At 40.3% G+C, this 13,730-nt stretch overlaps 2 protein-coding genes across 2 annotated transcripts in view; one reads left to right on the top strand and one right to left on the bottom strand.

The window, feature by feature from the left end:
• The window catches only part of RASA1 (RAS p21 protein activator 1), a 54,883-nt gene extending 53,507 nt beyond the window's left edge, over window positions 1-1,376 (top strand). Inside the window, exon 25 of the mRNA XM_081213421.1 lies at window positions 550-1,376. Within this exon, the coding sequence (XP_081069547.1) occupies window positions 550-633 (84 nt within the window). The 3' untranslated portion in view covers window positions 634-1,376. The remainder of the gene's footprint in view (window positions 1-549) is intronic.
• A 667-nt stretch (window positions 1,377-2,043) lies between these two features.
• CCNH (cyclin H) lies at window positions 2,044-11,723 on the bottom strand. Its single transcript, XM_081213439.1, has 9 exons — window positions 11,445-11,723; window positions 10,624-10,746; window positions 8,859-8,932; window positions 7,724-7,934; window positions 7,365-7,528; window positions 6,266-6,336; window positions 4,133-4,244; window positions 3,048-3,108; window positions 2,044-2,203 (listed from the first exon to the last, which is right to left on the bottom strand). The coding sequence occupies exons 1-9, from the start codon at window positions 11,559-11,561 to the stop codon at window positions 2,171-2,173; spliced, it is 966 nt and encodes a 321-aa protein (XP_081069565.1). The 5' UTR covers window positions 11,562-11,723; the 3' UTR covers window positions 2,044-2,170.
• Between the last annotated feature and the right edge of the window lie 2,007 nt (window positions 11,724-13,730).

Below are 13,730 nucleotides of genomic sequence, written 5' to 3'. Positions count from 1 at the left end.
CTCATGGAGTCCAACATTATCTAGAGGGCCCTGAGGACTTATAAACACTAAAATAGAGGGCTGCAGTTGAATGCACAAAGTGTGAATGTATATTAAGGATGCAATCAAAGTGGTAGACATGAAGGAGCTACTTTGAAACAGTTTAGTAAAACAGTATGTGCAGTGGTGGTGCATTTTGAGTGCAATTATTCCAATTATTATTTATGCATAAGTTATGCTCCCTGACCTACTTATTTAAATGTTTACATAATAGCAAACAGTAACTTGTTTTCCTTGGATTCATTAAAAGCTGTAGAGTCAATTCCAGCATGGTAAAATTAACATATTTACTATTCAGTAACTATAACTATTAACGTATTTAGCTATTCAGGCTGTGCTACAGGACTTGTGAATTGCATCTATGGAAAGGAAATCCTAAGGACAAAGGGGGGAAATAAAATAAGTTTACATTTCAAGAAAAGCTGTGAACCAATTGGGAACAAGTATAGTTCTTTTAAATCATACAGAAAAACTTTGCTGCTGAGCTAATGATCTTCCTTTTTAAAACAGCATGTGCTAAAGAAGCTGCTGGCAATTACAGAACTTCTTCAACAAAAGCAAAATCAGTATTCAGTGTCTAACAGCATCAGGTAGCAGCTTTCTGCATGTTCCAGCATGTCCAACATGACAACTTTCACCAATATCACTTCCTTTTTTGCTCTTGCCAAAAATAGCACACACATTTCACATTTCCAGTGATGTGTGAACTATGCAAAAAACAAAACAAAGAACCTGTTGGTGACTGACCATAACAACAGCTTTAAGCTATGTGTGCAGGACACTTGCACTTTCTTCCACTTGGAACCAATTTTCACAACCTCTGAGCCTTGGTGTACAGATCACCTTCCACAAAGAAAATACTGTGACTGTCTCTTTGAACTTTAAAGTTATTTCAACACCTCCAATTGCCAAAGTCTTGCTGTGTTTTGGATAAAATTAGAGTCAACTGCCAAGGAAATGTTTTGACAGCAAAGTATAACTGGATAGAACACACGTCTTACTGCAATTTGATTGGTTACAACTATATTAGGACTGTTCAAACACTTTAATTTGTATTTACAGCTTCCAGAGTTTGATAGGAAATCTTTGCTGTACACTTTTTATACCATTCTATTTCTCTCGTTTAGAGTTGTGCTGAAAGAATATGCAGACTGGATTTTGTCAGCTTTTTTTTAATGTGCCACATTGTTTTGAATAATTTTCCATCAAGGACTGTATATCCAGATAAATCATGATGCTTTTTAAAAAATGTTTACAACAGTAAATAATTTGAACTCAGTAAATTTATTGATCATTGTATTAGGCATGCATGCATTATTAAACAGTTTTATAGCATACATCTGGCTGCTTTTTCTGCCTAGTGATTCAATATTTGGATATTTCCAAAGAAGAAAAATACAGTGCCTCTAGGTGATTAGAAAACGATTTGTCTTGCCTGCATTTTCCTATTTTTTTGTTTGGTCAGTGATCAGTTCTGATCCAGTCTCAGTGCTTGTAAGTATGAATAATAAATGTCTTTTTTTGTGTGGAAAGGAAGAGGCTAGAATAAGACCCCCCCCCAACCTAACCCACCCTGTCAGCAAACCAAACCTCTTCAGGGGTTAAGCCTGTTGCATACAATGCGAAAACAGCACTAGCAGGAGGAACCCATGAAGTAAGTACTCTACTGTCCACCAATGTTCTTTTCTGCCAAAGGCTGAGCCCAAAGAATTAAGCCAGTAGTACCTTCAACAGACCCAAGGATGAACTATTGCCACCTGAAAGTTTGTTTTCCTAATCACCACAAATATCAGAAACTAGTGCATTTCAAAAAAATTCCAATGTATCTCAAGTAATACCTATGAATATGTGGTGCTTATATTTTAGATATTTTGACATTGCTTTTCAGCTTTTGGCTGGTATCCAAAACACGCTACCAGAAAACAGGTTACAGCCAATTAAAATCCAAAAGAACAGTGACAGTTTTTACCAATACCATTTAAGTAATTTCAAATATTCCACTCACACTGTAAAATAACTGCTTTATTTACATTTGTCATATTTTTTCACTGCAGTAGTGGAATGTGCAACATGTTCTCAGGCATTAAAGTTCCATTTAAGTATTCAGGATTTCATCAGTGGAGACATCCAGTCAGTCAATGAAATCATCATCTGTCCATTCATCCTAAACAAAAGAAAAAGGAACTCCAATCTTTTAACTTGTTAGAAGATGTGCAAAAAAACAAAACCCATCCTATGAATCAAGTATGGCTGATGGGAAAATTAACAACTGCAAAATTAGAAATATACAATCTCAGCTTCTATGCTTGCCTTTATTGAGGATTAAGGTCCTCTTTGATGTAAGGCAGAAAACAAATAAAACAATGTTTAGAAGAAAGTATCAACCTAGTTTAGCGTTATCTGGTGACTCCTAAAACATTCAGCTGCCTGTTGTATGAATAGCAGATGATGTAAGATTATGTACTTTTTTAAAAAAAAAACAACCCAGCCCAATCCTATGAAAATGTACTGTTTGCTATAGTGTAAGCAGCGACTTCCACAAATTAAGCTAAACCTTGATCACTGCATTTGACAGGTTAGAGGTTAGTGAAACATTTCTGCATCACCCTTTATTGTGCCCATGAACCAAATAAGTCTTTACAGGATCCTAAGTCTTAAACAGCACTATCAGTACAGTGCTGTGTTGCGGTCAAGGAAGCATAGTAGTACTGATGAACCACCAAGGCTACTTATCAACTCTGTCAGTGATACAATCTTTACTCCGGTTCCTATGAACTTCTGCAACCAGCAAGGCAGGTAACTGGATTTGGCCAACTGTGGATAAGGGGAATAAAAGTACACCTAGAAGATTCTGCTGGTTAATTGATTAGATTATCATAATTTTAAAATAGATTAAAGTGTGCTCCCTGTTAATTGGCATTATCTTAAATTTGCATATAGAACTAAGTTTTATGTTCTCAAACATATACAGATTTATCCAGTTACTCAAAGTACACAAATCCACTAACCTCCTCCATTTTTGGTTTCTTTGTTACGTAGTCTTCATCTTCATAACCTTTTCTCTTCTTTCTAAAACCAACCCCATAATACTAATATTAGATAGTATGTTCCCGTTCCAATAAGAAGATCTTTTCTTCAACTTCATATTTTATATTGGAGAAATTGGTATGACATCTAATAAACGATTGAAACCTTTTACTGGTATTTGAAGTGAACTGACTATTCAGCACTAGAGGCTTCTTAGAGCTATTGATAAAACACTGTTTTACAAGAACCAAGTCTTGCAGCTTCTTAAACAGATTATATTCAGTTGTTTCATATATATCCATATGCTGTAGAATAAAATTCTCAACAGTGAGGTCAGATGAAAAATGTTCAGTATGCCACATTAGTGACAGTTACGTTAAAGCTTACGTTATGGAAAACAAACACAGTGAATACAACTAAACTTTGCAGGCTCTTCCCCCCTTTCATTTCCCACTGACCTCATGGTTCACATTTGTTCTCCACACCCATGGATATATGTTGTAACTTATGATGAAATGAACTTCAGGTATGGGCAATAGCTATAGCTATGATCCAAACAGGTGCTCTTCCACTCACAGATTTGCAATCTTAGATCCAGTGGAAGAGTGCCGCATGAATAACTCCAAATCCAGTGAAGTTCTATTTATATAAGACTTTGAACAAACACATTCAATACTTTGTTCAACTGGAATTTATATGCTATTTGCAGTCTACTATACTGCAATCCAGCCCCCAATACATTGCAAGAAGTCATCTGCTAGCTTCCAAAAGAGCTTGTGGAACAGCATTATATATTTTTTCTATTGCTACTTTCCCCCCCTTTCACCCACATTTCTTTGAATCCAAGTCAATACTTGTCTGAGAAGAAATTACTGACCAATGACTGGAACAGACCCTGGCTTCAAATCTCTGATAAAGTAAGATTATATCATAACATTTGCACAGGATTTCCTGGTAATCAAATTTTTCAAAATTAGCTTATTGGTCCTCATACAGTATATGCTGTCATAATCATTTTTAGGAAAGCTAGCACTGAGGTACGATGTAGCTTTAAATTGTTACTTACACATTTGTATTAAGAGCAAGTTCTGGGCTGTGGCATTTCTCTAACTTCTGTTTCAGAAGAGCAACTCCTTCTGGATGCGGTAGCTCATATTTCTTTACCAGATTTTTCATGCCTACAAAGGAGCAATAAAACACTTTCAAAACGCTTTAATTAAGTGTACTATATACCAATTAATCTGAACCCCAATAAGATATGTACATTATCAAAAGTAGATCCAAATGAATTCTAGTGATATAGGTAGCCTAATCACACTCAAACCCAACTGATTAGATATGGCACATTCCAACTAGTTTTGATTCTACAGACCTGGCTATAAAGCTTTCTGTGTGTATGTAAGGTTACAGCACAACAGGGAATGTTTAAGTATGATCTAATTGCTGTGAGTTGTACATGAAGCTGAGGAACACTTTAGCCAAGCTATAGTATATTTTGACCAGTTGTAGCCATGAACACACAGGATTAATTGTGCAAAGGTGTGTCTGGAGAGGGGGCATTCTAACAAAAAGTACACCCAGCTCTCAAAAAGCCAGGCTACAGTGCAAAATACTTTGCAGATTTTCTATGAAAAGCAAGTCCTCTTGTAGAACAAGTGTTAAAGACAATTGAGATGTGCTCCAGATTTCTTTGAAATAAGTTCCACAAAGTCTTAGCTTAAATTTGCCACATAATACTATTTCCCCCTTTACAGAAGCTCAGATTACATTTGTAAGACTCTTAGCTGTCATCTTATATCAGAGGATTTATGCTAAGGAATGTCAAGACACAGCAAAAGTGTGAAGTAAAGAACTCTACTAAACTAGTTGTTCACATGGTTTTTTTTTTTATTTCCTGGAGGCTAACGGATAATGCAGTGTTAGCACTACTGTCCCAGGGAAACCTTCAGACGCAGGCACATTTTGCATATCAAGTCTTCAAAATACAGATCAACTGAAGGCTGTGTTGTGTTTGATGCAAGCATAAAAGCAGTATCAAGGACAGTCTTGCAAGCACCAGTCTACTGAAAGACTGAATACACATTTTTATGTGCCCTGGACTACAGGTTAGAGGCTATGAACACCGTCAAAGGCAGAAGAAGTTATCAAATATCCCCTTTTACTTGCTTATGCTAAAGACAGCTACCAAGTTTTGTTCTTCATTTGAAACATTCCCCTTGCTTTGCTGAAAATTCTGGTCTCATTTGACCTAGAAGACATTGTATTGCATCCATCACTATCCCCATTCACTATCTTTGATCCAGAGGGGCTTCCATAAATGGAATGTGGATGGAGACAATTTTTGCATATTTTCCCATTCCTGCACCAGCACTCAAGTTGTTCCAGAGAATCCCCAAACCCCCTAGAGCAGATTTTAGAGGCTCAAGGGAGAAGGATGAAACAGTGAAGATTGCTGATTGGCAACGGGAATGTGTCTTCAAAGGATGTTGCTGTAACCCAACAGTCAGCTGATTGGTGGTTACAGCAACCTCCTTTGAAGTTAAGAGTCTGTTTTACAAGCAGTGGGGATACAATTGTGCTAAGAAAAGAATAGGCAATGGCTCTCCGTGGTTTTTTTTGGACTCCAACTCACATTTAGCCCCAGCCAACATGGTCACTGTTCAGGGATAATGAGTCTCATATTCCAGCAACATGGAGGGTCACTAGTTCACATCCCTGAACTACGCCATATTTCTTTTTTCCTGTCACTTTATACCATTTGTGGGGGAGCAGAAGGGACAAAAATGCCCACTTAAATTCCTTTTTATTAATAGTTGGATACAAGTTTAAATATGTGTCCCAATTATTCAGAAAAGTAAATAAAATAAAATAATAATAATAATAATAATAAATTTTATTTATATCCCGCCCTCCCCAGCCGAAGCCGGGCTCAGGGCGGCTAACAACAATAAAACAGTACAAAAGTACAACATAAACAACATTCTAAAATCATTCATTATAAAAATTAATTAATTAATTAATTAATTAAAAATTAATTAATTAAAAATAAATCTTTCAAACGGATAAAGGCTTTTGCAACCCTCGGATAAAGGCTTTTGCAACCCTCGGATAAAGGCTTTTGCAACCGTCTTCCATACTTTTAAAGAATACTTTAAAATAAATATGTGTATGGTACCTCATTCTCAGAATCTTTACTTACATTTCATCCCATCCAGTAACTGGGAGAGGGAAGCTTTGTTCTCTTTCAGCATTAAGCATTCTGACAAGTAACTGTCAAAAGATAGTGAAAATTAGATCTCAGTACCACTGTTTGGATGCAGAGAAAAGTGAACATCTATGAAGAACACTTACATTAACATACACCCCATAAAGAGAATGACATTTAGCTAAACGTTAGGTGATGGGAAGGAATTTTTCAAAATATATTAAAAAAACAAAAACTTAGCACGCATTATAAAGAGTAACAATACAAAGCCAATGTCAAAAATGCTAAAAGTTAAATTAATGATGATTAGAATACTCTACAGCAATTTCTTTCATTCTCAAAAACCCCCACACCCCTCCAGGAATCAAAGATAACCTTCCGAAAGCAAAACAATGGTATTCTAACATGAAGTAGTAGTCTGGAAACATGAGCTTCTTTTGATAGTGTAAGATAGATGTTTTAAAAAGCTGTAAAAGTAACCATTTTATAGGCAGCTGACATATGACAAGTTGAAGGAACAAAAAATTTAGGGTTGTATGCAACTAAATCATTGTGTGCAGATAATAGACTTCCACAATTGACAGGGAAGGTTCCCCTCTACTCCCACCCTGCACCCTCCTCTCTGTGCAAGACAGTTGGGGGAACCCCCAGAGCAGGTTTGTGGGTGCACCGGGGGGCGGGGAGAGACAAGAGACGTTTCACTATACTCACATACATAGAATCATAGAGTTGGAAGGGACCCCAAGGACCATCTATTCCAAACCCCCTGCAATGCATCATTCCACAGAGTCATTTAGTTGATACAACCTTTATTGCTTGGCGGGGGGACCCAACATAGTAATTTAAATAGTGAAATGGTAGGATTCAGTAAGCTATTTTCCTTCCCTCTGCCACACATTTACAGGTTAAGCAGCTGATCAGGTTGGCCACCAGTGTTTGAATCTGTGTGGACGATTCTTGAACAATAAACTCTTAATCCACGTTGACGCAAAGTCTTAACAACACCACAGATAGAGCTTTGGAAGGATGTACAGCGTCAGCACAAAAACCTACTAACTTAATCTGTAAGTCCAATGCTTGGAATATTATCTACCTTTCCATATTAATTCCTGCTCTCGATGCGCTGGACAAGATGGCAGTGAGAGCAATCTGAGACGGTGTATAAAGAAGGCAGGCATCTGTTAAAGCAACCCGATTGAGAAAGTCATCAGCAGTCTTCCTCAGTGTCTCAGGATTCTCAAGCAACGGGTAACGAGTCTAGAAAAATATGCAGAATTGCTGAGTTCCTTTTTCTAGCTCAAGTATTTTAGGATCAAACAGGCATGCTGGGATACTTAAGAACTAATCTGCTCTAGTACAGTGCTTGGTACTATTAATGCTTCAACATTTTACAATAGTTACCATCTAAATGTACCATCTAAGGTACATTTTTTAAGCAACAGAAATGATTACCTTTAGATCGATCAAGAAGCCTTCAAATGGTCTGTAAGGGTTGTGCACTATGAGGTGGAAGTTCAGTTGCTGTATAAGTAGCAGTTCATATTCCAAGATCTGTTCCAGGGCCTTTTCCTGTCCTACTGCACTTTCACGAAGGTTGCCCACGAACTGTGTACTGGACACGTTAAATTCGTCTACTTTACATGCCAAGAATGCACATGTTAACCTTAAAAACAAACAGCAAACACATTTGGTTCTAAGGAAGACCATTATATATGAAGTCAGGAAGTATTTTGAACAGCCTAGCCTAAATACTAGGACACAAGAGAAAGCTCCCTCTAATATAAAATCCAGCCCCAAATCCTTGGAAAACTTTTAGAACTTGCAAACTATCAGCAAACATCCAAAGAAAAAAAGTGGACAGAGACAGTTTTATGGGGCAGTTGTTTTACCTTGAGCTGACCTGCATTGTATACTGGGGTAATAGAATGTCTCAAACAAAACCATGTGGGTTCTGTCAGAAGATAACTTTTGTCTGCTTCCCCAGGTTACTTATTGCTGGAAAAGCCTGTGGTTTTTATCCTAACCCAATACATTATTTATTTATTTTAAAAAGAATCTGGCATAGAAAGCTTTGGGGAAAATGTGTGGTCAAATGTCCCAAAATAAAGCTATGTGTGATGTGTCAGAAGAAAGGCATTTAACTGCTTCTCAGTGCAAATTTTAGCATGAAAAAAAGTGAGACTGTTTTTGCCCTGATTCATTTACCTAAACTAAACTAAAACTATTTGATAAATTCTGTTTGGGGACATTGTTTACTATCATTTAGATGATAATAAACCAGGAGAAAAACATTGTTGTTCTGTGTAAATTCTGCAAGTGCAGCCCAGAGTGGATTTCAGCCCTGCTTTTTCATGTGATGCAGTAACTAATTTTTTGGGATTGAAAAATACTCCATTTTTAGGATTCAGTTTGTTTTCATAGGATTTTTTCTGTCTATGACATTTTCTGTACATGACAACTGTAAATGTTAAGTGGTTGAAATGTTGAGACATAGTTTACAACAGTTCAGGCAACAATATCCTTAGACAACATAATAGAATTTCTGTTTGGGGAAAATAATTAAACCACAAGGGTATCCATTACTTACATAATAATCCGAGGATGATACTCCATCACTGAGTTATTGAGGTAAAAACGCTTGAAGTACATGCAAGCTGATCCCTAAAAGGAAACTATAATCAGAAAGTTCATTCACGCAAATAGCATGGCTGTTGTTCTGTGCTGCCACATAGAACACATCATGATCAAATAAATACAAGATATGCTGGGCAAGTCAACTGAAAAACAAAGTAGTGCACAGGTTGACCCAATGTGTATTTATGCAGCAGAAAATTCAAGTTTAGAAGAGCCAGAAGTAGGGGATAAGCAGAAGACAAAGGCCACTGCCAGTTCCAATTGGTGTGCTGACTAATCTACCTCATGTCTATAAAAACTCAAGATGCTATTAGGAGCAGTTTGAACAGAGTCACTAGAATTCCCTTCTAAAAAGCTCGTTTGCATTAGTGTTCCTGCCCCTCTTTGACTCAAAAGAAGAGTACTCCTGAGAAAGTCTCCACAAGTGTCATAACGCCCACAACTTTTATAGTGCCCTCACATGTGCTACATTCTTTAAATATTCAGGGTTGGTACTTTGTTGGCTTGTGCACATCACTGGATCCTGGCTGCAATGAAACATGGCCTTCGGTGGAGATCAAGTGGATGACAAGACAGCTTTTCTGATCCCTATGCCCCTCTCTAATGCTACCTCCCTGGGCTTTTGCTGCAAGAAGCATAGTAGCATTTCCCTTTGTTACAATGGGAACAAAGTTGGAATGGAAAGTTGAATTATTGCTGTGGCAAGCACAGTTGCTACATTATTCTCCCAGCTATTTGCAATAATACTCTGAAAATTATTACAGAAATGTTGGGTGGTTGAGCAGCTATCAGCAGTGGAAGGGCTAATCCAACTGGCTCTTATTAGTTCTGGCTTTTGCTTCTCCTACTCTTAGGAATCCAAGAACAAGACTCCAAGGGAGGTGTCACTGTCCCCATGCAGGCTGGGTCCCACTACCTCATGTTTTTTTTAAAGTGCCTCCCTTGTAGGCATTCTATCTAACAAAAGTCTGGCCAGGAATATCAAGTATATATGGCAACCCAAGTAACATGATTGAAATCTTGAGGGAAGTTTTTCCTTGTTCGCACCATCTCAGTGGCGATCCAGGTGAAAAAAATCCTTACAATGCTCATATTTGCCCCTTAATATGTGTGTCTAGAGGCAGACATGCATTGCTCAGTTATGAAGGCATGGGCATCGTGGGCATTATAAATGAAGGGTGGGAAATATGCAGCCCTCCAGAATGTTACTGGACTACAATTCCAATCATACATAACCAGCGACAAGGCTGACTGGGGCTGATGGGAACTACAATACAAGAATATCTGGAGGGAGTGTTTCCCTGTGTCTAGTGTGAATAAACAATGTTAAACATTACTTGGTGACAAATAACAGTTCAGGGACTTTAGATGCAGGAGGAATGGCCCCAAAGTAGGTGGGGAAAGTTTAGGGGAAAAATGGGGAGTGGGTTGAGAAGAATGAAGTGTGTGTAAATAATTTATATACCGCCCTATACCCGGAGGTCTCAGGGTGGTTTACAGAACAAAATTAAAATATAAAACCACAATATATATATAATAATGATTTAAAAAAAACCAATACCCCCCAAAAGAACCACATTTTAAAAGGGCATAGGATGTCAATCAAATCAACCAAAGGCCTGGTTAAAAAGTGTCGTTAATCATAAATATTTTTACAAAAATAGAGCTTAAAAACCAAAACAAATACTGCTTTCTCAAAGAGAATGTTAGAAACTCACCACCACAGATCTAGGCATCGCTGGCTTGAAAACAGAGCAGAAATCCAATAGCCTTTTTTCATAGTATTTACAAATGGTCAACTCTTCATGCGGCTCAAGAAGAAACGGGTCAGTCTGTTGAACCTTGTGGGAGAACAAAAATTATCTTAACTCTAATCCAGTGGTTCCCAACCTTTTTTGGGCCATGCCCCACCTAAGCATCTCTCAAATCCTGATTGCCACCCCGCCCCCGTGACATATAATTCTTATTATTCAAAAAGTGAACTCCTATTCAGGGGAGGAAGCCTAAAAGGCCATTAACTGTTAACACCTCATTCTTGATTTGCCCCCATAAAAATCAAATTGCCCCCCATGGGTCGTGTGCCCCACGTTGGAAACCACGGCTCTAATCAGAGTCGCCGCCACCAACATACAAAGGTTACAAGTTGTAGTCAGAATTAAAGAACCTTTTAATGAGGGTGAAAGAGAAGAGCGCAAAATATGGTCTGAAGCTCAAAATAAAAAAAACAGAGATCATGGCCACTGGTCCCATCACCTCCTGGCAAATAGAAGGGGAAGAAATGGAGGCAGTGAGAAATTTTACTTTCTTGGGCTCCATGATCACTGCAGATGGTGACAGCAGCCACAAAATTAAAAGACGCCTGCTTCTTGGGAGGAAAGCAATGACAAACCTAGACAGCATCTTTAAAAGCAGGGTCACGAAGCATGGGGTCACGAAGAGTCGGACACGACTAAACGACTAAACAACAACAACAACAACAAAAATAACAAATACAAATCACACGCAGGAGGACTCGGCGTTTGGGCAGCCCGCGCCCTACCTTCCTATTGGCTACAGCTTTGCACCGGAACTTGCGGTTGGCGTCGGCCCGGCGCCGGACCAGCTCCTCTTCGCTGCGGAAGGTCCAGCGCCGCCGCTGCGTGCTGCTGTGATACATGGCCGCGGCAAGGACACCGCACCTGAGTGAGCCCAGGCGCCCGGCGCCCGACTAAGCGCCGCTGAGGCAGCGACAGACGGCCGCTTCCCGCTTCCTCCGTCGGCGCCGCCACCGCGAAACTCCCTTCCGTGATACTCCCGGCGTGCCCCGCGCCAAGGCCACCTCCACGGATTTTTCCCGGCATGCGCCTCTCCCTCAGAAGCGTCGGAAAGCGCTTTTCGCCTAAAGGGGTACGAGAAACTCTTGCCTCCACACTTCCGGAACCGCCATATGCGGGGCAGGAGCGCACAAAAGAAACCCAACTTGATTTAAAACTGGGTAGCCGGGTAACTCGGGCCGTGTCCCGAAGGTTTGAAACAAGTGGATTCGAACTTCAAGTCCGAACGATTTCTGAACGTTGAGTGAACAGGCTCCTACTGTTTCTCCCATTGAAATAAATCGCTGCAACAGGCAATGCATTCCTTGGAAGCCAAATCTGCTGTCCGAGGCGGTTGCCTCACCATGGCTTGTCTCCAAGGGCGGGCCAGCACTGATGGCTACATTCAGTTGAGTCCCATTACTGAGTGGCTAATTTTTCTTAATTCTCGGGCGCAGAGCGGAACAGCGCCCCAATCGCGGTAGTAAGCTGCCATTTGCACGCAGCCCCCTCCCCATGGTGGCCCTTCCATTTCAGCTCTGCCATCGGCGAGGCAAGAACAAAGAGCAGCCGATCTAAACACCTCGCCTCTGCTCCGCGCATCTTCTGTTTATTTACATCGACTTCCCAGCCCGTTCAGTTCGCAACCTGAGTATTTTGACAATTGCACCGGGTCTCTTGAGCCTCGCACTCTCCCGGTGGGGTGGGGGGGTGGGGCGTGCGCTTTACCAATAGGGGGAGGAATTATGGGAATTGTAGTTAATAAGAATGGCGAGTAGGCATTTGCTGCTGCGTCAACGACAAAGAATACCACAGAGATAGAAATGTAGAGTAACGCGCGCCGAGAACTTCCGGGTACACTCGAGAGCGGCTCATCATTTAGCCATGATTATGTGTGGGCGCAAAGCGGCGTTGCATCCCGCCTTTCGACAGTGGGGGGAAAGTAGGAGTGCCTTATTGGAATGCTAGTAGCGGGAGTCAGAGGGAATTTAGACAGTGTGAAAGAGGCGTGACTCTGGGGATGCTTAGTGGGGAGAGTAAGCCCCACGTAGATCTCCGTAGGGGTTACTTTTGAGTAAACCTGCAGAGGATTGGGCTGTAATCTCTCTCTCTGGGAAGCGAGGAAAAGAACCTTCCTTCTCCTCTTTTCTCTTAGCAATTCGATCCTTGTTCGCACAGCAAAGTAAGGCAGAGAAGAGTTGCCAGTCTTGCCCACTCTCAAAGAGGTTTGTTGTTGTTTAGTCGTTTAGTCGTGTCCGACTCTTCATGACCCCATGGACCAGAGCACGCCAGGCACTCCTGTCTTCCACCGCCTCCCGCAGTCTGCTCAAACTCATGCTGGTAGCTTTGAGAACACTGTCCAACCATCTCGTCCTCTGTCGTCCCCTTTTCCTTGTGCCCTCCATCTTTCCCAACATCAGGGTCTTTTCCAGGGAGTCTTCTCTTCTCATGAGGTGGCCAAAGTATTGGAGCCTCAGCTTCACGATCTGTCCTTCCAGTGAGAACTCAGGGCAGATTTCCTTAAGAATGGATAGGTTTGATCTTCTTGCAGTCCATAGGACTCTCAAGAATCTCCTCCAGCACCATAATTCAAAAGCATCAATTCTTCGGTGATCAGCCTTCTTTATGGTCCAGCTCTCACTTTCATATATCACTACTGGGAAAACCATAGCTTTAACTATACGGACCTTTGTCAGTTTACTCCCAGGTAATAAAATATATGTTTGCAGCTGTGGTTAACCCTCCTCCGACCCTTCAAACAGACGTTGCGATGAGCAAACACGCTAGAATCCATGCCTTAAAAAAAAATGTTGTTGTTGTTACATCTCAAAGTGCAATAGGAGAACAGCTGCACAGAGTAGCGACAGTTCAGCAGGGACAAGTATGTACGCATAGCACAATCCTATGCACGTCTGCTCAGAGTCGGAAGTTCATTTCACTTTTAAATTGTATTGCCTTTCCATATTACTTTGCACAAGGCAGTTTGCAAGCTGAAGAAACAACAAAGATCGCACACCTTGTAACAGTCTGAT

Source organism: Podarcis bocagei (genome assembly GCF_964188305.1).
Source record: "Podarcis bocagei genome assembly, chromosome: 11".
Lineage (NCBI taxonomy): Eukaryota > Metazoa > Chordata > Lepidosauria > Squamata > Lacertidae > Podarcis > Podarcis bocagei.
This window is presented reverse-complemented; position numbering and strand designations above follow the sequence as displayed.